Source organism: Musca vetustissima, unplaced genomic scaffold (genome assembly GCF_032173495.1).
Source record: "Musca vetustissima isolate MV318-11 ecotype Yass unplaced genomic scaffold, APGP_CSIRO_Mvet_v1 utg11016, whole genome shotgun sequence".
In the NCBI taxonomy this organism is placed as follows: Eukaryota; Metazoa; Arthropoda; class Insecta; order Diptera; family Muscidae; genus Musca; species Musca vetustissima.
This window is the reverse complement of record NW_026882273.1, coordinates 261323-287225: the sequence shown is the minus strand read 5'-3', so window position 1 is coordinate 287225 and position 25903 is coordinate 261323. Positions and strand designations below refer to the sequence as shown.

Here is a 25903-nt window from a genome sequence, read left to right as displayed (position 1 = left end):
GTAAAACCATTTTCTAAAAGAAATAAAAAAGATTTTGGTAGAAGTAGTAAGGTAGGTAGGTAAGTAAATATTGGTTACACATAAAATATAAATATAAATTACCAAAATAATATTAGAAACTGGACCAGAAAGTGTTCATTGGTTTCAGTAAATAGTAGGTGAAAATCATCTATCAAGGATAACATTGATAATTTCTTATTCCAAATAATTGCATAAAATACAAATATATATGTGTATAATTTTGTCATTTAGAAGAGAACAAAGGAATAGAGGATAAATGAATTAAAAGAAATCATATATGTAAGTCAAGTAGAGTGTGTATGGTTATACATTAATAATTATCACAGACATTCAGTATTTTTGTTAAGTGGACGAGAACGAACGAAGGAACGAACTCCCCCATCCAAATAGCAAAATACATACATTTCTTATTGAACTAACTTAGTAACTATATTGGTTTGTGTGTTTCTCTAGATGTGTGCTTACAAAAATTATATTTTTTACACATACATATAAACATGTATAATAGATTATATTTGTGAGCTGTAATAAAACTGGCGGAATTGTTAAAACAAAATTTTTGCTAATAGGACGCATAATGGGTGGTACGAATGAATCGGTATTGAACAACCTTTAATCAAATAGATTTTAGTTAACTTAAATTATCGAACAAAAAAATCATCTAAAATTGCACATCATAATTACTATTCATCTTTTGGCATAACGTTAGTTGCATTAACACCTGCCACTGTCGCTGTTGTAGTTGTCAGAGTCCAGGTAACATTTTTCTCTTTCTTATTTGCGTTGTTATAATTACGATTTGATGATTTCGTATTACGTCTAAATTTGAAATTTGCAAATACATCACGCTTTTCTTCATCATTTCCGCCATTATCGGGAAAATTACGTTGTAAGCCACCCATTGGTGGTTGTAAATCATCATCACCTTGCGGCTTACGGAAATTATAGTTGCCTTTACGTTGTCGCGGCTGTTGTTGCTGCTGCGATGTTATTGGTTTTTTGGGGCTATTTGTTGGCTTTGCCAACGGCTTGGGATCCCTTTGCAACAGTGTGGGATAGAGATCATCGTCGGCATCAAAATACTCTGGACGTGTAAAAAAATATGTAGAATTGTAGTAGGATCTAAATATGGGCTCATTTGAGCAAATACTAAATGCATGATAGGCATGCGATATTAAATGTGGAAATCTGCTAATCCAATAGTTTGTAAATTCATGTGGAATGCTGCCAAGTATATTTTGCATTTCTTCAGTTAGTTCGTGGTAATGATGTTTCTGCAAAGAAATGATGAAGATAATAAGTTGGAAGAATAATCAAATTGGAGATGGTACTATTGTGAAGACTCATCCATTAGTTAGACATATACGATAAATAAAAACTATTTCCTGATGATAATCAAGAATGTTGAGGAACCAGTGAGACTAAATATGTATATCGAATCGAATCCTAAAGCACAGTGTGATGCTGGATATAAAAATAAAATTATATGCAGATGTTATTAAAGATTACTGAATGATCAGATCGATTTCGACGAGTATAGAAATAAATGAAAGATCGATAACCAACTTTGTTGTTTGATTTAAGGGAAATAAAAAATTAGTCATTTAGAATACATTTTAAACTTACCTTATTCCGTAAAGCTCTCAACAAATCCCGCACACTTGCACCCATATAACCACGGAATTTGCGTAAATCTTCGGTTATTATGGGATCCAAATGTAGATTCCAATCTTCCAGAACAACAATATTGCCATTCTTTTCCAATGATTTTAATGGCTCTACATTAAACTGTAGCTTTTCGACACGATCACTAACATCCTGCAGAAAGGCCAATATTTTTTTATCATTCCAAAATAGTGGATGATTGCCAATACATTTGGCGGGTGGTCGACATTGTGGATCTCGATGAATCATGTCACTAATTAACTCTGTTGCTAAAATCTATAACGAAAAAAATTTGAAATATGAATGCAAGTTAATATATTTATGTATAAAATGTGTTGTTAATCGGTGACGACATTTGTAAAACGCACAAAATCAGAATCATTGATGATCTGTAAGTCTCTATGACTCATTCAGAAGTACATCAGTCAAAATTTATTAAACCCGTCGAAAGTACCTATGTAGAGTTCATATCATAGATTTTCCAAGAATAGATGACAGTGAATAACTCCTTACAGTCCTACTAGCTCTATTTTAAATCAACTTCGATCTGGTTGGATGGCAATCCTTAACAGATACTAATCGAAAAAAAGTCTGGCATACTCGATCAATACCCCAGGCTAACAAAATTGCACCCTTATAGAATTACGACAGTGGGTCGTATCATTTCCGCAACGATTGTCACCTCAGCTTATTGTGTGAAAATAGTGTGCTGTTGAGGTATAGTGTAGATGAAACATTCCACGCAAGAGACTGACCAGCGAGCTTTTGAGATTTTTCACCCCTATATGAAACAAAAATCGTTTTAGCAACACTTCTATAGAATTGGCTTTACCGTGTTGTGGCCCATAAATATTGGTTGATTCAGATTTGCGTCGTAACAATATACTATTATTATTTTGTAATGACCTGAAACCCATCAAGGCTATCTGCATTATTTCACTTCACTCATTACTTTTTACATTAGAAATTTGGGTTACCGTTTTTTATGGTTTCTATTCGAATGTCGATCACGATTGAAAAACTTAATAACTATCAAAAACAAAATACTTACATATTTACTGCGATCTTCTTTGCGTTCAGCTTTTAAATGATACAAACTGTGATCATTGGTTAAAATATTTGCCTGGCGTTTGAGAGCATCTCCAAACAAATGTTGTCCTTTACTTAGAACATAAAAATATACACAGCCCAATGAAAAAATATCAACAGATGTCGTCTGAAAATAGAAACAAAACCAACATTAAATTGACTCAAAAAATCTGTACGAAAGAAATATTTAACTTTACCGTTCTTTGTCCTCTCATCATTTCGGGAGCGATCCAACCATCTGTACCAGTAACCCCAGATCGTCTTGAGAAACTAGTTTTACCATAATTAAGTTTCTTGCAAAGGCCAAAATCGGATATCATAACGCGTACAGTTCCATTAACATCGGGCAGGGATAGCAAAACATTTTGAGGTTTTATATCACGATGGACTGCAAAAAAGAAATAATATATAAAATTAGATGAACCAATTTTTCCCACTTTTCCCACTCCATTGGAGTAGAACGATATTTAGAGATATTTGATCGAACATAAATGTAGCAATCTACTTCAATGGTGACAGAAATTTTTATAGAATCTCCAATTCCTTACCTATATTCAATGAATGCAAATGACTTAAACCGGCTGCCGCCTGTTTCAATACATCCCACACATGAATTTGCGAACGCAATTCAAAGCTACGTTCACCCTCCGTATAATCTTGTAGTGTAGCTGCACACAACTCCACGGCAATATAACGAAATTGTCGATCTTGTTCCGTACAAAAATAACGCACAACATTTTCATGGGCATCACTTTCCCTTAGCAGAGCAACTTCACGATCGGCAAATGTAAAACATTCCGGTAGCAAACGCTTAACAGCTACCAGACGATCTTCAAATGTACCCTTGAATACAAATGTGCCCTCACAGCCTTTACCCAGAACTTCATTCGAGTTAAAGGAAATTTTACCAACACGAATGTGGCCATCACCCAAATCAATTAGATCTTGAGCACTAATATTACTGCTGCCACTACCACGACTACCACTATTGCCTAAAGTTTTTGAGCCGTTTTCACTTTGATTTCTTAGCTCTTGCATAGAGCTGTGCATGTACCAGAACATCATCAGCATCACAACAATAATGATGCAGAGTATAACATGCACACGGTTGCTGGGATGATCGACAAACCACTCGTAGATAAAACTGCGTACTTGTTTGCTGTTGTCTATAATTATTTCCTTGGTCTTGTTGAATGCAAAACGACCAAATGTTTTATTCGGAATTTCCGATTCAATTTTCAATTCAATAATGGGATCGGTTTGTACACCAATATCTGCAGCGGTGGGTTTTTCTTTATCCGATGACAGAATGCTACGCCCTGGACCGTTAAGAGATGCACTTATTGTGGCCAACTGATGATTGCTATCATCTTTGGTAACAGCCGGCGATGGTGAGAGTTGTAAATTGACATCATTGGGACGATTGTAATAACCCAATAGAATGCCAGAATTCTTCTTTAGAACATCATCCAAATAAACGGTATTTGGATCAACATTAGTGTCCGGGCCATCCAACAAATGAATGGGTGGGGCAGTGGAAATACGGGGTGTATTTTTATCCACCAAAGATGGAAGGGCATACAAGCCGTTACCATGTTCGCCTACATACAACGATTGACTGAAAATAAATATGAATGAAATTAGTAAAGTAAAACATAGTACTATTTGTTTGTTTCCTCACAATAGTTTAACTGTATTGACATTTCCACCCTTGGATTCATCTAAAATAGCATTAAATGCTTCTTCTGACACGGTGGTAAATGGTACACTTAGTAAACCCTCCGGACCTAAAAGGAATGCCGCCACCACAGGACTGGTCAAATCATTTTTCCATAAAAATTTACCATTTTTCCGATCCAGTGTCAAAATATTACCATTCGTGGTTGTGGTCAGATGTAGATATTCTGAAGGAATTAAATTATTTAATATTATTTTTGTTGTAGGTAAAATCGAAAATCTCTTACCATAATCCTTTGAAATATCTGGTGTTGTGGCCATTGAACTATAATCATAGAATGTTATATTCCATGGCTTGGCATTTTTATTTTTATTCAGGCTGTCAAACATCATCACGGTGTATTGAGTTCTGCCCAAATAAATTGCCCGAGATGTTGCCCATCCAATACGCTCACTGCCGCCACCGTCCACCGATCCATCAAATCCGACTTTTTCACGACGTCCCGATTTCGGATCAACTATAAACCATGTATCACTCTTCTTACCCGAATACAAAATACCATCCGAGGATCGGCAAGGAGCATTGGCCACCAATTGTGGTATCGTGTATGGCAGTTTTTTCAGACTACCCATATCTCCCAACTGATAAATGCTACCATCACGTGGATCTGGCAAATATTGTGGGACATGAACATTCTGCTGCTGTTCGGCCCGTATTGGTGGATCTACAATAACAAAAAAAATAATAAAAAAAAATAATAAAATAATAAAAAACAGAATTTATTAATAAACAAATAACTGTTTAATTTTTTCTGATATCTTTTTCACAAAAAAAAAAAAATAAAAGAAAAAACAAGGCACGTTCTAGAAGTGGGTATTCTCATATCATTATCAGTCATCACAAATGTAGAAAATACCACCGAATTACTATCGACAACATAATAAATAAAAAAAATCATGGCAATAGAGGGATTGCTGCAGTTGAAATAAATCAAATCGTCTCTAAAGTAGCCAGGTAATTTGTTTAGTTCTGCGATAAGAATAAATGTTATTTTTATAATTAAAATATAACACTTCAAATTCTAGAATTTTTAGACAGATATTTAGTTGACCGGATTAAATATATTTTTCTATTGGCGGATATTTCATAAGAATAAACGTTTCTATGACATCCCGTAAATAGAGCAAATGATAACGTGAATTTTCTATATGACACTTTTGTGTTTTTAATATGAAGAAGGAGGAGAAATAGAGCAGAAGATTTGAATGACAGTCTTGTACATAAAAAAGGTGATCGATAGGAATTACACTCTGAGTCAGGCCAATTGTTATACTTCTTCAATTGTCCACTTCTTTGTCTAATCTGCTATCGTCGTCACTGGATGGAAACAAAATTACAGTTGAACTTTTAGCTTTTAGCAAACAATGGTAGAAGATATTTTAATTATTCAACCGACCGTGAAATGAGCTCTCCCAAATTAGGAAATGAGAGGAAGGATCCTCTTTCTGTTGATCTTTAGGGGAATGAGACTAAGATCTTTAGGGACAGTTCATTGCGTATTATAACAAGATTACCAAACGGACATTCAATGATGTCGTTAAGGGAAGATACCGCTTATTATTGACAAGAGATGACCGCTGTCACCTGTATTGGGATATCCACACTAGTTACGGAAAATGTGATATCAGTCTAACTCCCTTTTGTTATAAGGAATGATCTTATAGAGGAACTCATAAAAACATCGCTATCGACCTAGATTTCGCAAGTCGATGTAGCTGACCCCGATAAATTGAAAAATAAGCTCTTTTATGCATCATATAATCCAATATATAGACCAGAAATCTCCAGAAGCTTGGGGGAAGCCAAATTAGACGACGTAAGAAATACAAAAATTCATCTACTGATCTTCATTGAAAATATCAGTGATATAGTTATGTTGGTATAGTAGATAATAGTTAGCTTCCAGGACACAAAATGACACCCTTATCAGAATAGTTAGATAGACACTTAAATTTTTGAGAAGGACTATTAAGGGGACCCCCCATTCTCGGTGTCAAAATTTTTGTTGACTTAATTCGAATCTACACTAATTAAAGAATGTCCCTACAAAATTGCAAGTGAAAATCTCAAGAACTCTTGAAGATATAGCCGATTTATTGTGTCAGCATCAAGTGACGGCTGAAGGGCTTCTCAAACTTTAAACACGTTTTTCTCTAAACATTTTTTTGCGAATGGCGGGCACGTTAACTCAAAAACTAATAACCCAATCGATTCCAAATTTTTACACGTTTCTCTGTGAGTGTATAGCTCTCGTATGAACTAGGATAAAACCAATCGGTAAAGATCTTCCTTATTTTTTAACTTGTTTTTTGGTAAAAAATGGGTGATTTTCCAAAAATATTTTTTCAAAGTTCCACCATTTTGTTAATTGTTGTGCGAAGTTTATAATCCTAGTTCATACGAGAGCCAGACATGTACCGATGTTCCAGTAAGGAGTTATCATGCCCGCCATGAAAAATAAGGACTTTTCATTGATCACTAAAAACAACAACAAACATTTTTTGTAAATTATTTTCTTCCTTTTTAAATCCTCAAATATATATGTGCAAAATTACAAACCTTAACAAGCATTTGTATTCATTTACCAGCCCATTTAAAATCTTAATAATAAAAAAATCGAGAATGGGGGGAGGGTGTTCCCTTAAGGAAGAAAAAAGGAAGTAGGTAGTAAATAGTGTCGTTGGTTGTAGAAATTTGGACAAAAACATATTACGAGGTCAGGTTGGACTATCCCAACCACAAAGATAGTCACCGGTTCAACGATATCAATCGCAAAGATTTCAACTTAGAAAACACTACAGTTGCTATCCAACTTGTAGGTGAGCTTAAGGCCTAGCCTTTCACTGTAGACGCAAGCCCCTATACATTCTTCCATCTTAGATCCGTCTGTATAAAAAACCAGACTGTCCAGAGGAGGTTGGTCCTATGTGATGCCTTGTTCGATCAGGATACATCCATACTCATAAACACAATTTCGCCAAAGATTCTGTTCATGTGCCCACACAGTACCTGTCGGAATTAAATTTGCATTCGGTTGGGCTACAGGTTCTAAACTTCCTTCGTTGGAGCCACAGCAATCTTCCTGTGTAGACTTGGCCGGAATAAACGTGGTGTCTAGCTCATCATCAGTTAGGGTTAAATTTTGTAGCAGTTCCTCAGGAAGTATATTCCCACTTTGTTCTTCCGGTAGAAGTCTGTAAAGTTGGTCGAATAGTTCCCAACTCTGTTTCTCTAGACCGGAATAAACGTGGTGTCTAGCTCATCATCAGTTAGGGTTAAATTTTGTAGCAGTTCCTCAGGAAGTATATTCCCACTTTGTTCTTCCGGTAGAAGTCTGTAAAGTTGGTCGAATAGTTCCCAACTCTGTTTCTCTAGACTATCGTGTATAGCGCTAAGAGTTCCATGTAGGTTGTTGTTGTTGTTGTAGCAGCCCTATTGCTTTTACACAATGGGCTGAGGTGACAGACGTTGGCCGAGTAAGACTCGGGTCGTTTCGGATCGTAGACCCCTCTGTCGAGGAAACGAGTTCCATGTAGGTCGTCCTGTCTGTCGTAGACTGTTTTTATCAGTCTTAACTAAATCATCTTCCATTAGTTAAACTATATGCACTTGTAGTAGGTACAGCTGCAGGTACCAAGGCATCCACATCTAAGGCAGCCGGATCGCAATCAATTGATTTGGACGACGCTTGGCTTGCGGTCTCAACATCGCTTGACTAGATTATAAACCCTCTGCACCGTAACTTTGTTTTTTCTATTATTTTTCATTATTTAAGGGAACTACCCCGATCCATTTTGATCCACGGGGGATCCGAAGATGCCCTTCCCATCCGTCACACGACGAGATGCGTCTAGTGGGAGATTGGCAACTCCCCTAGGAGTAATGAACAATTTTGATTGGTAAAACTACCACTTAGATTATTATGGGAATGAATTAGAGGAATCGAACATTTAGCCATTTAGATCAGCTGATTTTCTAATGAAAACCCCCAATCTCAATTAAAATCTATATAAAATTACGACCTGTAAAAGGAATTCCCCATCGATCACTATCAGTCACATCATATAACGTTCCCAAGTATGTGCCCCTTTGCATTATGATAAGTGGCAGTTTTATTGTGTGATTGGTTTTGGGGGGAAAATAAATAAAGTGGGGGGAGGGGGGGGTAATAAAAATAAATAAACCGTCTGTGATTGAATATTCCTTATCATAAGGTCTCTTCTTGATTTGTTTTTTAAAAGTTCGTCTTATCATTTGTTCATATGCACATACACATATTTACATACAAATAACGCACATAGGCAACACTTAAAGACACAAATGTGAAATGTCTGCCTGCATGTTGAAAAAAAAGTACTAATAAACAAATAAATAAATATATTTTTTAAACGTTGAGATCACTTTGCTGCAACACATTGTAGGCCAATTGAGAGCATACAAAATAAGCAAACATAAGCAACTAAATGCATTTGAGTTTCTACACAGTTTCCAAGTGGGATCTGCAAACAATTTGCAATCCCAAACGTTTTGAAAAAAGCTAATTAAAATTTCTAATAACAACATTTGTTTAAAAAGATAAGAAGAATGGAGGCAAGTGAGTTTAATGTTTTGAATTTTGTTCTAGTTTATCAGGAAACAAAATGTCGGAATGTTTAGATTAGTACAGTGTTCCAACTATTAGCTTGACATGTCGAAATAAGTAAAAACAATGTTAAGTACCCCCCAAACATATATGGGAAATTACAAAAATCTTTTAAATTCCTTGAAGCTGGGGTTTGCAAGGTTATAACTCGCGAAATATGAACATATTGCATATAATTAAAATTCAATTCTATAAAATGAAGTGTTCTTGTCAAAATCTTAAAATATTGGTAATAAATAATAAGTTGCGTGGAAGCTGTGATGGTGGTAATGTAAAAAAATGGGTGAAAATGTGTTGAAGCCAACGAGTTTTTTTGTGTTCCTTCCTGATTTGTGGCTAAACTACACAACGCACGCACATGTGATCAGTGACTAAGTTGCAGAATACCCCATGGACAATATGGTTCTAATGTATGATTTTTCGATGTAATCACTGCATCCACCCAAAATGGATGCTGACATTTTGAAGCCGGATTTTCCGTGTTTTTTTAATTTTTCTTATAATTACGATGCGCATCCAGATAATAGAATAAACTAATTATAGGATTGTAGAACTCGTGATTCTGCTTCGTTTAGTGTATATCTCATGAATGTGCTCACTGTAGCTTATTTGCAATTGGGTTCCAAAGACGAAAATTTGGTGCGTAAATTTTTATAAAAAACATATTTTTTGAGTCTAAAATTAACAAACTCCATTCAAATTCCGTGGAACCCCGCGTGATTTTGGTTTTTTTACGTGCCGGATCTAATGAGCCCATTCATGTTCAATTCCGCCCAATAAAACGGCGGATACAGGTACCTTGAATGTGGGAAAAACTGCAAAAACTTATTTTGACAAATTCGCGTAAATAATCGCGGTTTTCTTCGAATTAATTTTACATGCATTTATGCTTGTATTGTCAAATTCGCGAATCTGTGTGGAAATAGGTCAAAAATTCATCGATACGCGAATAATATGCGTACTTTATCCAAAATTGATTGTGGAGGCACATCCGCGGTTCTTAACCGATCTTTTTAAAATAGGTGTCCTTTTGTGTATTTTCATAGGAGATTACTGAAATCGGATGCGCATAAAAATCGTATGCACGTTGCGTGATTTTTAGCCATTTTTAGGGTTTTTGCATAGTAAAGTGCATCGAGTGGCACAATTTGACCGCTATATTAAACATCGAAAAATTCATAATTATTGAAAGACATTGATTCGGTTTATACGAAAATCGCATGCGCATCAACTGATTTCAACTAATTCGCGAATTGCAAGCTTTTCAATATTGATAATTTTTATGTATTGTAAGTGCAATATATTTGGCCATTAATGACGTCGAAACTCGTATCAGATGAATCTACCGATATTTAACAACCATCTAAAAGAATTTGCAGAAGAAAGCGTCGTATATTTTAGAAGATTAAGGCAAAACCGTATCCTCTTAACCATACTAAAAAAATCGAAAATTAAAAAAAAATTGTTTTAATTCAAAATTTAATTATTTTAATTTTCCGATATCTTCATGTTTCTATTTGTTTTTTCGCGACTATTAAACCGTATTTCAGTGTGATTTGACTAGTATGCAAAGAAAACAATGGTGTTTAAGCATTTGTGAAGAAATTCGCGAATTACAACGAATAGGAATCCATTTAATTTATATTTGAAATACAAGATTTAAAACCGCTATAACTTTTGTGCGCAGCATCCGAATTTGTGAACGCGAACAGATTTCGAATCAGCATATTTTTCTTAACCTATGTACCAAAAATCATAAATGTGCTCGCAAAAAAATTTTTCAAAATTTTTTTAATGAAATTTTAAAAGAATTTTGTAATTTCCCATATATATATACCACATCGAATGGTAGAACTAAATTAAAGAAAATATAGAGTGATATTTGTCTGTCAAGAATATTTTAAAGAGGGACCTCTGGATTTTCATGACCCGAATGGCTTTCAATCATAAATTTTGTTGTTGTTGAATCACACTTTACAAAAAATCAGAGGTTTAAGACCTTGTCAAATATATAGCCAAATAGAAATATAAATACTCGAGTTTAGAGTTTAACATAACATTGTATATATAATATGATTTTCACATTAGCCATGGTGTTCCATCATAACAACATTGTAGATGATATATAAACACTTCTACGTATTCTCAGAATTGTTTGTAAAAAGTTTTATGTGAATAATTGTCTTTTTTTTTGTATTCACAAACTATAACAATGCAGGTCAATATAAATGTGTACATGCCATAATGTATACATACATACACACGTATGTATATAGATTGGTGTGCTAAATTATATTTGTACATATTTATGTTTGCATAACAGCACCTGTTGAAGTATATCTTTAGTGCGAGTGAATTCCCTAATTTTTGAATAGAATTTATTTTCTTCGGAAAGTTAGATTTTAGCTATATAAAATGCATGATATTATTATTTAAACACTAGGAAACTTTCATTGCGAAAAATCATTGGCTCCTAGTGACAAGGATTTATTTTATTTCAGCAACTATGATTTCATACATCGTACATTTTCCTCTATAATATAATGTTAAAATAGTCTGTTGTGGTCAGAGACTTGTAAATTGAGATTTATTGCAATTTATATACATATGTAGCAAATATGTTGTTCATTGTTGTACATAAAATATTTAGACAACTGAAACATGAATAACAAATAGCACAGACGTGACTAAATGTGTATGAAAATTTAAAAAAAGAATAATTAAAACTAAAAAGAGTAGTGTTGGCGGTTTATTTGGGATACCATTTGTATTTTGTTTTTGCAAAATAGTCAGGCTGAATCCCAGTTTGTTGTTTTTATATAAAAACAACTATTAGTGGGGAATGTATGGCATTATTCGCCGAGGGGTAAGGCAGGGAAGACTATAGTTTCGGATCACGCCACTGATTCTCATCAGTTCCCCACTGATCCTCATCAGTTCCCCTAAAATGTATACATATATTTCAAGAATCTGCAATTTTGGTATGCAATTTGATTCGAATTAGAATTCAAGAAAATTATTATTTGGTTTGATTGATTCGTCTTGGATTTGTGTGTCAAAAATCAAAATCATCTTATATTATATGAAATGGAAAACCAAAGATAATTTTTGTAAGGCAATTGAGAAGCTGGGGGGAGGCTTAATAATGGTATTTGACTGTTTTTCTTTTTATGGAGTTCGATATATTTACAATATTTATGAAGTAATAGATCGGATTGTGAAATGTGAAGAAATTATACCGCTTGTTTGGGTGCTTCAGCTTGACAATATCCTCCAAACATACACCAAAACCAGAGCTCCGAAATGCTCGCTCGAATTCGAGTAAAGAGTGAAACTCGCTCGAACTCGAGCGGGAGTACTCCTGCGAGTAGAAAAAGTAAACAAAGTATACTCCTTTTTTTCTCTGCCACTCAAATAAGAGCGGAAGTGCTTCGCTCGTTTTCGAGTGGGAGTGAAATACGCTCGAAATCGAGCAGATTACACTCTTGCTGAGTACTCTTTTATTATTATTTTTTTTTTTTTTGTGATACCGTTGTTTCATTTGTTGTTGTTTGTGTGCATTGTTTGTTTGTTTTGTGATGTTTGGTTTTCAGTACTGCTGGGAAAGCATGCATTAACAAGCTCGTTTTCTGCGTTCTCTTTATGTAAGTCATTTCATATAAGATTTTTATTTGTACCTCACATGTATAAACATTTGCAATAAACAAAATAATCAATGTCCTTTTATGTTTTTCGTAATGATCTATCTCCCCACAGCACACAAAAGATCAACATCAAAAAAAAATTTGGTACTACACACACACACACAAATAACCAAATTTATTTGTCCACTCGATTTCACTCTTAGAGTGAACTCTTACTCTATTTCGAATATTTTGACTCACACTCTATTTTCTTCAACAAGGAGTACTCGCGAGCACTCCCAAACAAAATAAAAGAGTGGAGAGTATACTCCCTAAAAAACTCGTACTCTTTACTTACTCCCGCTCGGGAGTATTTTTCACTCGCGAGTAAAATCGAGCAAATCGGAGCTCTGACCAAAACAGGTCAAAGAATGGTTGTGAGGCCACAGTTATGGACCAATCTTAACGAAATTTTGCATTTAGATGGGTTCTACCCAATGTTTTTGGCAATGATCGGTTAATATTTAGGGGATTAAATGGATTAAATACTTAATTTTTGTCGGTTTTTCTGGTCGCTCCAGAGTTCGCCATTATGGACCAATAATCACGAATTTATACATGGAGAATGAGATCGGGCCAAAGAATAAGCATGCCTGTTTTGATAAAGATCGTTCAATATTTAGCGGGTCAAATGGGCCCTGACTTTTGGGTGAAAAAATTGCAAAATTTGTTTTCTATAGCGTATTAATTTACCCCTGAAGGACTTAGAACTGAAAAGTTGATAGAATTTCCAAGAGGGGTTGACCTTTAAATTGATACCTATTATAAAGTCGTATGTACTCGGATGTGGGAGTTACACTTAAATATTTACAGGTGTTTACGAATTCATATATTATTTAGTACCCCTTTATCACACAAGAGAGCAGAAATATAGCGCTGGTCGCTTTAAAATTTTCCATGAGGATCCAAGTATGGTCAAGGACAACGCCTACAATTTTCGCTGATGATCAGATAATAATTTGGATGAATATTGGGATGAAGTGATATGTCAATGTAAGGAAGAGGTGCTGTTGACCTCTAATCGGGTTAGAGTGTGCTACTATTACCCAGGCTGGGAATAAATATCCACAGAAAGTAGAGTTCCGTGGTAGTTGTGTACGGTATCCTATGGTCGGTCCCGTCCGACTATTCTGCTCCGCTCACTGTTTTTTTTTTTATTTTATAAAAATAATTAAATTACCTATTTATATCTGAAAAAAACCTTCATTATAAGTTTATTTTTAAAAAGCTACAGAACATTTATTCAGTTTGCAATTTTAGTTGCATTAGTTTTGCCCACAAATGTACATAATTTTTTCATAAAAAAATATATAGAGTATCATAGGTCTCATAGGATGTCCGTGAAGATAAATTTAAAATTTAACTAGCAAAGACACAAACCACCAAACTTTTTCGCTGGTTCACATAGGGTTAAGACAGAAGAGAGTGAGAGAATGCGAAATTGCAGAACTAAATCGAGAGAGAGAGAAAGTGTGAGCGTAACTGAGAATGTGCCACAATTTGCAGAACAGAATTGTGCGCAGTATGTGAGCGTATTTGACAATGCGCCACCAATTTGCAGAACTAAAGGTCTAAGAGTGTACTTTCAGAATATGTGGACCATATAGGCAAAAAGAATTTCGGAGATGGGAATTTTTCCGATTTTCTGAAAATGTTTAGGGTGACTTTAGGACGATTATCTACGACGTTTATAATTGGACAAATATTTTTAATATATTTATTTTTTGAAACAAAATTACTGCTGCACTAAACATGGACGAGTCCGTCAATGACGAATTTTGTGGTGTGTCTTGCTTCCATGTTTTTTAAGTTGCAAAGAGGTTTACAAAGAGAGAGAAAGAGTGAAAAAGTTACTCTCCAAAAGTTTCTTTTTGTTTAGTAGGGTGACTTTAGGAAAATTTCCGACAAAATGGGCCACTGTAAAAAAATGAAGAAGGGTTCGGGGTTGAGGGGGCTCAAACGAAAGGTCTAAGAGTGTACTTTCAGAATATGTGGACCATATAGGCAAAAAGAATTTCGGAGATGGGAATTTTTCCGATTTTCTGAAAATGTTTAGGGTGACTTTAGGAAAATTTCCGATAAAATGGGCCACTGTAAAAAAATGAAGAAGGGTTCGGGGTTGAGGGGGGGCTCAAACGAAAGGTCTAAGAGTGTACTTTCAGAATATGTGGACCATATAGGCAAAAAGAATTTCGGAGATGGGAATTTTTCCGATTTTCTGAAAATGTTTAGGGTGACTTTAGGAAAATTTCCGATAAAATGGGCCACTGTAAAAAAATGAAGAAGGGTTCGGGGCAAGTCAAAAGGACGTAACTGACATAAAACCTTTAAAAAGCAACAAAAAATTAAACAAATAAATTCGGCTCCATAGTGGGATTAAACTGTGAAAAAATGCCAGCCATGCTCCATTTTTATAGATTTTATAAGGGTTTTTTGGTTAGTAAAAGTGTAGTTACTTCCGTTTGCGTTTATGATGACGATATATTGAAACAAACATATAATGTCCCGTTATATTCCTATTGCATATGAATTGTTACATACACGTTGTTACATAGAGATAAAGGGTTGCATTTGCAAATCCTACTAAACAAAAAGAAACTTTTGGAGAGTAACTTTTTCACTCTTTCTCTCTCTTTGTAAACCTCTTTGCAACTTAAAAAACATGGAAGCAAGACACACCACAAAATTCGTCATTGACGGACTCGTCCATGTTTAGTGCAGCAGTATTTTTGTTTCAAAAAATAAATATATTAAAAATATTTGTCCAATTATAAACGTCGTCGATAATCGTCCTAAAGTCACCCTAAACATTTTCAGAAAATCGGAAAAATTCCCATCTCCGAAATTCTTTTTGCCTATATGGTCCACATATTCTGAAAGTACACTCTTAGACCTTTCGTTTGAGCCCCCCCTCAACCCCGAACCCTTCTTCATTTTTTTACAGTGGCCCATTTTATCGGAAATTTTCCTAAAATCACCCTAAACATTTTCAGAAAATCGGAAAAATTCCCATCTCCGAAATTCTTTTTGCCTATATGGTCCACATATTCTGAAAGTACACTCTTAGACCTTTCGTTTGAGCCCCCCCTCAACCCCGAACCCTTCTTCATTTTTTACAGTGGCCCATTTTATCGGAAATTTTCCTAAAATCACCCTAAACATTTTCAGAAAATCGGAAAAATTCCCATCTCCGAAATTCTTTTTGCCTATATGGTCCACATATACTGAAAGTACACTCTTAGACCTTTCGTTTGAGCCCCCCTCAACCCCGAACCCTTCTTCATTTTTTTACAATGGGGTATTTTATATGAAATTTGCATAAGGCCGGCCGCAATTTAGGTCTGCAAATTGGTGGCGCATTGTCAAATACGCTCACATACTGCGCACAATTCTGTTCTGCAAATTGTGGCACATTCTCAGTTACGCTCACACTTTCTCTCTCTCTCTCTCTCTCGATTTAGTTCTGCAATTTCGCATTCTCTCACTCTCTCTGTCTTAACCCTATGTGAACCAGCGAAAAAGTTTGGTGGTTTGTGTCTTTGCTAGTTAAATTTTAAATTTATCTTCACGGACATGTCTCATAGGTATAATCAGCACTCCATGACTTCTTTCTATAACCGAACACAAAGAAAAAGTGCGTAGCGTCTTTTTTTTTTTTTTTTTTTGAGGTGCCTCTATCGGAGCTTAAAGGCCTTTCGGCAAAAAAAATGCTCGTGAATACTTCGATGAACGATAATCCCCCTTATTTTGATAAACCCCTCGAATATAAACAAACCTCGAATAGATCATTTTTTTTTAGTTTTGGTTTAAACTTGTTCATTAGTACCTGAGTGGTTCATATTTCAAAATGCATTTTCGAATCTATTAAAGATTGATGGAAATAAAATTCTTAACAGGAACTATATATTTTTCTAATAACTAATAATGCTGCAATCTAATAAATTGCAAAAATCCCTTGCTAATGATAAGAAAATTGTTTGTTTTAATATTGCAGCATTTTTTGTTATTTTTTGATTTCATATTATCTTTGCAAAAGGTATTTCCAAGACCAATAAAACATATGCTAGAAATTTCATGAACAAAAATACAACCAGTCTCAATATTAATCATTCTGTTCAAAATTATTTTTATTATTGCACAATATTGAACTAATAATTCAAAAATGTCAAAAATTGTATAACAAAATCTAAACATAAAATAGATACTAAATTAAGATGAAAAGGAAAGCTTTGAGTAATCCTATTGTAACCACTTATATAAAACACATTTTGTAAGGTTTTAATCATTTATCCAATTTTTTAAAAGCAATATTAAATTTATTGCTAATAGTCTGGGGATCTACCGGATATTTGTAACACAACTTCTTTACTAATAATAAATCAAGCATTTCTGTTATTTCAACTGTTTGCCTTAGAACGTGATATTCAATAACGGAAAGAATAAAAAATATTTATTTAAAATAAATGTATTCTTTTTAGTTCATTTCTAGGAAATGACAGAGAAATAAATAAATTTTGCACTGTATTTAGAAGTGACGAATAATTACTGATAAGAACATGTGCACACTCAAACAAAGTAAAAGTACTGTTCATCTTTATATTTGTAGGTTTACGACAGAGGTATATGAATTTAAACATATATAAATTTAGGTGAACTTTTTGAAACAAAGATTTTTATTCCACATTTGAAAGACAATGTCTGCTGTGGACAATTACACCAAAAATGCTGCCAGGTTCATAACCAGACTGTATTAATAAGTAATTTAATTTGTTTTTTTTTTATTATAAAATAAATATTTATTTTGACGTTCTTTATATACCCGTTCATTAACAACCTGTTGAATATAAAAAAAGACACGCACCAGTTGAAATAATTATACAAAATCTGTCATTAACGATGTTATCCGATCAATATTACAGATATTTTAATAATTGTAGTTAAAACATCAAAATGTTCTAAAAAAATAAAAATAGAAAAGCGAAACGTCAATTACAGCAGTAATGTTCAATGATGCAGTTAGGAATATTAAAAATTAAGGCTATGTGAAAAATAGGTATTTATTAATTTTTTTGCCAGAATTTTTTGAAGGTCCACCAACTTCAAATTAAACACGTAAAAAATTCATTTTTAATTAATTTTCGAGCAACATTTTTCTAAATAGAATTGTCAAAGGCCTGTAGGCTTACAACAAATTAAAAGAGGTAATGCTTCAAGACAGATTTATCTTTTAACAATGAAAACGTGATATCGATCAATTTTGCATTCAGCAACACAGTAATAAAATAAGGAATTTTTACACTCAAAGCCGAAGAATTGTAAAGATATTCGTAAGACAAACCACAGAACTAAAGTAGTGACATATAACAATAATGTTGATAAGCTGATAAGTGGTACATGTAAACCAAACATGTTCGACCTAGGCAAAATACACGCTCACATTTTTCTGTTGTGTCTCACCCCTCTTCCACCATCTTGCCATACACCTTCAGACCGAGACAGACAGCTAATCGGTTAAAGTTAAATTCAAAAGGTATGGAAGAGCCTGCTCAACATGGCTCTCATTTGACTGATATACCAATCGATAAGCCTTCCATCTGCCAAAAAATAGCAACTTTAACTTCAAAAATTCCTGAACGTAATCTACAAAACCAAAATTGCATATTATTGGTTGTTACAGTATCGTACCAAAAACACCATTCACAATTTTAGCAGCTGGCTTGCATTTTCGCCTTTGTCAAAAACTGTAAATTCCACCTGTTGAGGTTCCATCGATTATGTCATCGATAAGTCTACTTATCGGTACCTCAACTATTACCTATCGTCATCAGAGAATACCAATCGCTAAATAAGAAGAAGAAGCAAGAAAGAAAGCTAAATAACTTTGCCGCTAAAACATTAAGAATTGTTTTTGAAAGGAATAAAACATTAATTCAGACCGCCAGAGTTTTTAAATTAAACAAGTGTTTTATTTTACCAACCACCACCAGTTCCTAATTAGCAACACGTAAGTATCGCCTGTATACTTGTTGTGTTGTCTAATATTCATATTTATTGTTGTTCGTCTTTGTGCAACAAATACTTTCGGCTCTAAAGCTACTCTGTAGATTTAGAACCCCTACAAATCCATACGCCTGTATCGGAACTTGTACAGCACCGAACTGAATGTCATTTGCCAAAAAAAAAATAGCAACTGGCATAAGACAGACGACCATATCGCAAGATTTGGCTTGAACTAGCCATTTCATTGAGAACACATCTTATGTTACAACTAATTCTATTTCGGAATTTGAACATGTCCTTTAAAATATCATACTATCATATGGAACGTTGTGTTACAGTTCCATATAAGAGTATGATAACAAAATTTTGAAAATTTCTTCCTTCCACTCAACCTGTGAAATAAACTTAAAACGAAACGAAACTTATAGAAAAATTCCATAAGAAAATTTGCATAAAAAAATGTCCCAAAAATTTCATAGCATAATAATGTTATGATTAAGGCTAAAATCGGTGAAGCATGAAAAAACAGTGTAACCACTTTTAATTTATGCATATTAATTCACAAGTTAAATACGAAAACAGTTCATAAACAATCTGCGGTAATTTCTTGCATAAAATGAGCAATTCAGGTTTCATTTTGCTCGTATTATTTTTAGACCAATATTTATAATTTCTTAAAAAATTTGAAATTGCCGATGACAATATTATGACGTAGATACACAACAAATATGACGCATCGTCATCAGAAGCCATATTATGAGACTTTTGAACTTGTGTCGTATGTTTTGTATGAATAACAAACACCACAGGTAAAACTAGTAACTTTTTTTTGCATCAGCATTTAAAAAAGTTCACACATTTAATGTGATTATGAATTGTGCAAATATATAGGTAATAGAAAAAACAGTAATGCTAATAGGTGTTGAGTGTGTAGAGTTCGGGAACACCAAATAAAAACTCATTTAAACCAGTGTTCGCAAAAAAACGGTACACTATCGTAGTGTACCGTACCAGGAACACAAACACTAAAAAAATTTTAGCGTTTGTGTTCCGGTACACAAACATTAAAAAATATTTTAGTGTTACTGTTCCGGAGCTCAACGAAATTCGTAGTGTACCGCTGTCGGAGCACTAAAAATCGTAGTGTACCGCGGTCGGAGCACTAAAAATCGTAGTGTACCGCGGTCGGAACACTAAAAAATCGTAGCGTACCGCGGTCGGAACACTAAAAATCGTAGTGTTCCACTGGTCGGAACACTAAAAATCGTAGTGTTCCATTTGGCGGAACACTAAAAATCGTAGTGTTCCACTTGACGGAACACTTAAAATCGTAGTGTTCCATTTGTCGGAACACAAAAAGATGTATTTGTTATATTTTATTTTTTTATGAATAAAATTTATATTTTTATTGTTTTCCAATAGATTTAATAAATATAAAACTTTTTAATTTTTTTATATATTTGATTAAAAATTAGTAATATTTTATTAGCATCAACCGTTTAACATAATAAATATTTTATAACTAAAAAAGGTCGTCTAGTGAAAATTCAATCAGATGCCAACTCGCAACTGAAAATTCCATAATCGATTGTGCTGATCGGAAAAATGTATTGCATAAGACTACCTGTGCAAAAATCATAAAAAGGAAGAATATTCCAATATTGGATATGTATATGAAATTCGTTGTTGATATGGTACCTGTGTGTGGTTTTGTAATATTTATCCCAAAATCATAAAAATATGTTTTCCATATCCGTGTTATTTGTACACTTCTTTTAATGAATAAACAGGTAATTATTATGTTGATTGTGTGACAATCACCAAATTTTGAATATTTTTGCTAAAATTTTCTAAAAGTATGAATCATAGATGGATGCAGGTATAATTGTTTTAAGAAATAATGTTTTCGTACTAACATTTTACAAGGAGATCTCCCAATATTATGGGAAAAATCATGTTCGTTGTGTAAATCAATGAACATTTTATCCAAAGCTGAATAATTTTGTCACAAAAACTGGCCAAAATACCTATTTCTGATGGACATTTTCACTTTTGTAATTGCAAATAAAGTTATATTCAGTTTTATTTTTTTTATTATTTTATCTCATTTTACCTACAAAAAAAACAGACGTGTATGGTACACTACCAATACAGTTCAAGTAAGTGGAACGCTACGATTTTTATTGTTCCGACCAGTGGAACACTAAGATTTTTAGTGTTTCGACCAGCGGAACACTAACATTTTTAGTGTTCCGACCAGTGGAACCCAATGATTTTTAATGTACCGCAGTCGGTACACTACAATTTTTAGTGTACCACTGCCGGTACACTACGGTTTTTAGTGTACCGCTGTCGGTACACTACGATTTTTTAGTGTACCGCAGCAGGTACGCTAAGATTTTCGTTGTGCTCCGGAACAGTAACGCTAAAAATATTTTTAGTGTTTGTGTACCGGTACAGTACGTCATTTTAGTGTACCTATCCACCTTGGTACGGTACAGAACACTATGGAACGGTACCATAATGTTTATTTTCGAACGCTGATTTAAACAGACAAGTATGGGGAGCCAGTAATTATCTTTAAGAAAAAAAATTACATGTACCCTCTTTAATGAAAACCGTTCTAATTTACATTTTAAAGATATGACGTCATGGGTAAATGAAATTTGTGACAATTTATCGCATTTTTTCTTAAGGGAACCTCCCCCCCCCCCCCCCCCCCATTCTCGATTTTTTATTTTTAAGATTTTAAATGGGCTGGTAAATGAATACCAATGCTTGTTAAGGTTTGTAACTTGGAACATATGTATTTGAAGATTTAAAAAGGAAGAAAAATAATTTACCAAAATTTGTTGTTGTTGTTTTTTGGGTTCAAAGAAAAGTCCATATTTTCGATGGCGGGCATGATAACTCCTCACTGGAACATCGAAATCCGAAAATTCCAACTGTTTTAGAAAGAGGACATGTCTGGCTCTCGTATGAACTAGGATTATTGACTTCGCACAACAATTAACAAAATGGCGGAACTTTGAAAAAATTTTTATGGAAAATCGCCTATTTTTTACCACAAACTAAGTTAAAAAATAAGGAAGATCTTCACCGATTAGCTTTATCCTAGTTCATACGAGAGCTACACACTCCCAGAGAAACGTGTCAAAATTTGAAACCGATTGGATTATTATTTTTTGAGATATCGTACCCGCCATTCGTTTTGAGAAAAACGCGTTTAAAGTTTGAGAAGCTCTTTAGCCGTCACTTGATGCTAACACAATAAATCGGCTATATCTTTAAGAGTTCTTGAGATTTTCACTTGAAATTTTGTAGAGACATTCTAGAATTAGAGTAGATTCGAATTAAATCAAAAAAATTTTTGACACCGAGAATGGGGGGGTCCCCTTAAATTACTTTATAAATAGAATAAAAAATAAATTCCAGTTTCAAGTTTACAAAGAGAACGACATTTTGTTTTGTGCTCTATTAAATTTGATTCAATGTTTAACCAGTTTTGTGGGCTCAGGAACGGGTTTCGAGTAAAAAGTCGCGAAACTTGTAAAATTATTAGATTCTTTTAGGTTCTGGAGCGGAACTATAAATTATATTACCATTTTACAATGTTGGACATAATTTTTAAATAAGAGTGTCAAAGTTCTCATTACCGACTGTTCCAAAAAGCTATAGTCTGTTATCAAATTTCAATGGGTTGATTTAACAGTGTTATACGACTGATTTTGCAACGTAGAAAACTTCTCTATAAAAGTAGTGTTCACAAACCTTGCAAAAGCATTCGGAATTTTAGAACAACTCTAGTTTAGTAAAAACGAGCCGATATTATCGGCTTGCATTTTCGCCTTTGTCAATGAAAAACTGTAAAATGTACGGAATTTCCTCTTTGTTCACTTCCATTTTTAACACCCTGTAACTCACAACTTAATGCATGAATTTCTTTTTCCCAAACCTAATATTTTACCAACCACTCTTGTTAGGATTCAGTACTGTATTGAACATTTATATACAGTCGGGATAAACACATCCCATGGTAAGAACCTGTTAAACAAATTCTTATCAGTTTTTTAGGTCAGACCGGCAAGAAATTTTTCATCGGAAGGGCCAAATCAACCCAATACAAGTCAGTGGTCCTAGAAACATTATGTTAGGTACTTATTATAATCTCCCATATAGTGATCTAAAGTATAAATATAAATATGTAATACCACATGTATAATTATTTTCAAGTTTATGAATTTATACAATAATCTTTACCTTTTTTTTGTAAAATTATTATTTTATTATCACAACATCAAATGGCATGTCGCAATGTAACTTCAATTGCATTCTGATAATTATATTAACGATGATGATTAATGTCACTTGTTTGAGTTGGAGATAACGTATCCATGAACTATCAAAACAGTCGAACCTGTTGTTGAACACAATGTTGTTGGAAATGAAATACAAGTTAGATATGTTGCAAAAAGCTAGGTTAAGGGCATTGTTCAAAAATGAAACAATAATTAGCTGTACAGAACGGGGCATTCAACGTCGCGAATATTTTCAACATATTGGGACCATTAATAAAATTAAATTTTTATGAGAATAGAGATTGAGAATCCAAAGCAGATATCTATAGTCCTGGCAAAAAGTTAAAAAATTAATATTTTGTCATTTAAAATAGTCAGATTTGATTTCACAGTTATTTGTTTAATGCTTAAAAAATATAGCTTAATGCAAATATTGTATTGTTCACTATTTGGATTAAGAGAAGACTATATATTTAAATCAAGTCTCTCGAAAATATATATAAAAAATATATCTCATACTCGTGAGATATAGACCTCTAAAGTTCCAAAATTCGTATTCTCATAACTTTGTCACTTATGGACTGATGAAGGTGATATTGGCGGATATTAAAACATAAATTAATTTAAAATAATCGCGTAGTCAAGCTCTTTAGGCTATTCCGGATATTTAGGAAATAATTAAATTTAAAAAATGTGTTCCCATTTCGATCGCATATTCAAGCTATTTAGGCTATTCTGGCTATTTAGGAAATAATTAAATTTAAAAATTGTGTTCCCATATGAATTTCGGAGGTCCATATACCCCCCAACTTGCTCCATTTTCACCATATTCAGTTATTTTCAAGGATATATAATATTATTACATATTTTTGACTATTACTTACTAGTCCCGAGCAACCTACAGTCGAAGCCCGGTATAACGTATACTGAGTTTCGACTTTTTACACTGACTATGGCATATAACGAACGTTTTCCAAATTTATACTGAGTGGGTATAACGAACGGCGCAAAAAATAATGGGCTAGCCTTATAAAAAAATATCTAAACAAGCTATTATTACATTAATTAATATATTTAAAATTAAATTTTCTATTTTTAAATAAAATTGCACATAAAAAAACTTCGCGATATAATGAATTTTTCGCTATAACAAATGGGCCTGACAGTATATCATTAATTATACGGTGCTTTGACTGTATTAAACCATTTTGAAATTTGATATTGATCATAACCATGTTTAAGAATACCACTCCGACACGTTTGGAATTTTTACAGCATATAGTCTCATTTTCCTACTTATGACAGTCACATAAAATGTTCTGAAAATTGTCCGTAAAGTGTATTTAAGACAAAAATCAAATGGTTTCGCAAAGGTTGCCGACATTTACGTCACTGCTTCTGACGGACCATCTCTGCTCAGGTGTTGAAATAATTGTTCCCTTTCACACCCTTCATTCACATTATTTTCCAAACTTAATATTGAAACTTCTTTCACTTTACATGTAGTTATTACCATCTGGTAAGTAGAATAGTTCCCTTCTACAGCGAAGGTGGTTAATTAATGTATCATTATAATGTTCCACTGTTTGACTGGCTAACTGACTGTTCTAGTGGAAAGCCACACAAAATGTAAATAAAAACATGTGTGCGGCGGGTCTAACCCACACACACACACTCTCTCGCATACACAATCCAACCACATTCATTCGTTAATATGTATGTTTGTATGTATGACAAAAAAACACATATTGTACTGCCATAAAACAACAGCAGAAGAACAAAAAAAAAAAACAGATGTATTGATGATAGGAATAGTACTAAAAATGTATGTTTAGTTGTTGTTGTCGTGGTCGTAGTGAGCATGAATAAATAAAAATGGGTTATCGTAATTACCATCCGCTATGGTCCAGCGTATTTCACTGGTTATCGGATCAATCGCCGTCAATCCGCCCCCTAACGTTGAAAATACCATTAAGGTCTCCTCATCACGGGCCAGATCGGTACAGCCCTCCTAGAAAAAAAAAACAGAACAACAAAAAGTACAAAATTATTTACGTTCTTTTGTTAATACCGGTATTCCAGAAATTGTCAATAAAAGAAATTCTTCCATTGGCAGTTATCTTTTGATAAAGAAATGTGTGTGTAAGAAAAACAGAAAAGCATGAAATACAACAGACACTAAGAGATGTTCGTACGTACCTTCGCTTGACTCAGACCATTGCCACCATTCACACCATCATTATCATCATCATTTACAACAACACCACTATCTTTTTGCGAAGTTGTTGCTGTTGTTGTTGTTGCGGCCGCCGTGGCTGATGCAATAACAATTAACAAAACAAAACAGCGAAATAGAAGCAACGATTTGCGAAAAGATTTTTGTTTTTTATTGCCCGAAACCGAACCGCTGCCGCCGTTCTTCATTAGCACCGCCATTACCATGTTAAAGAGAATTGCGTAGAGTAGATTTGTTGTAAAATTATTTTGTTTTCGTTCATTCACATTAATAAGCCACTAGAATTTGTTGTTGTCGTTGTTTTTTCTATAGTATTCTTTTCATCATTTATTTTATTTATTTCTTTTTCTTGTTTATTCACATTTATTGTCATGTAAAATAGCACAGCACTTGTTGTTTGGTGTTAACAGAGAATTAATATTTATTTCTTTTTTTATAAATTAACTTCTTTTTTTGCACATTTTTTCTAGCTTTCCAGAAAGAAAATAATCATTTTCCAATTGTCAAAATAGAACTGTCGAAAAAAGCTGG

At 33.8% G+C, this 25903-nt stretch overlaps 1 protein-coding gene across 1 annotated transcript; it reads right to left on the bottom strand.

The window, feature by feature from the left end:
• Positions 1-704: 704 nt before the first annotated feature.
• On the bottom strand, positions 705-25382 carry LOC133328495 (serine/threonine-protein kinase/endoribonuclease IRE1). Its single transcript, XM_061537060.1, has 9 exons — positions 25336-25382; positions 25030-25147; positions 4740-5177; positions 4457-4679; positions 3324-4393; positions 2973-3163; positions 2738-2902; positions 1648-1962; positions 705-1295 (listed from the first exon to the last, which is right to left on the bottom strand). The coding sequence occupies exons 2-9, from the start codon at positions 25106-25108 to the stop codon at positions 705-707; spliced, it is 3072 nt and encodes a 1023-aa protein (XP_061393044.1). The 5' UTR covers positions 25109-25147; positions 25336-25382.
• Positions 25383-25903: the final 521 nt, after the last annotated feature.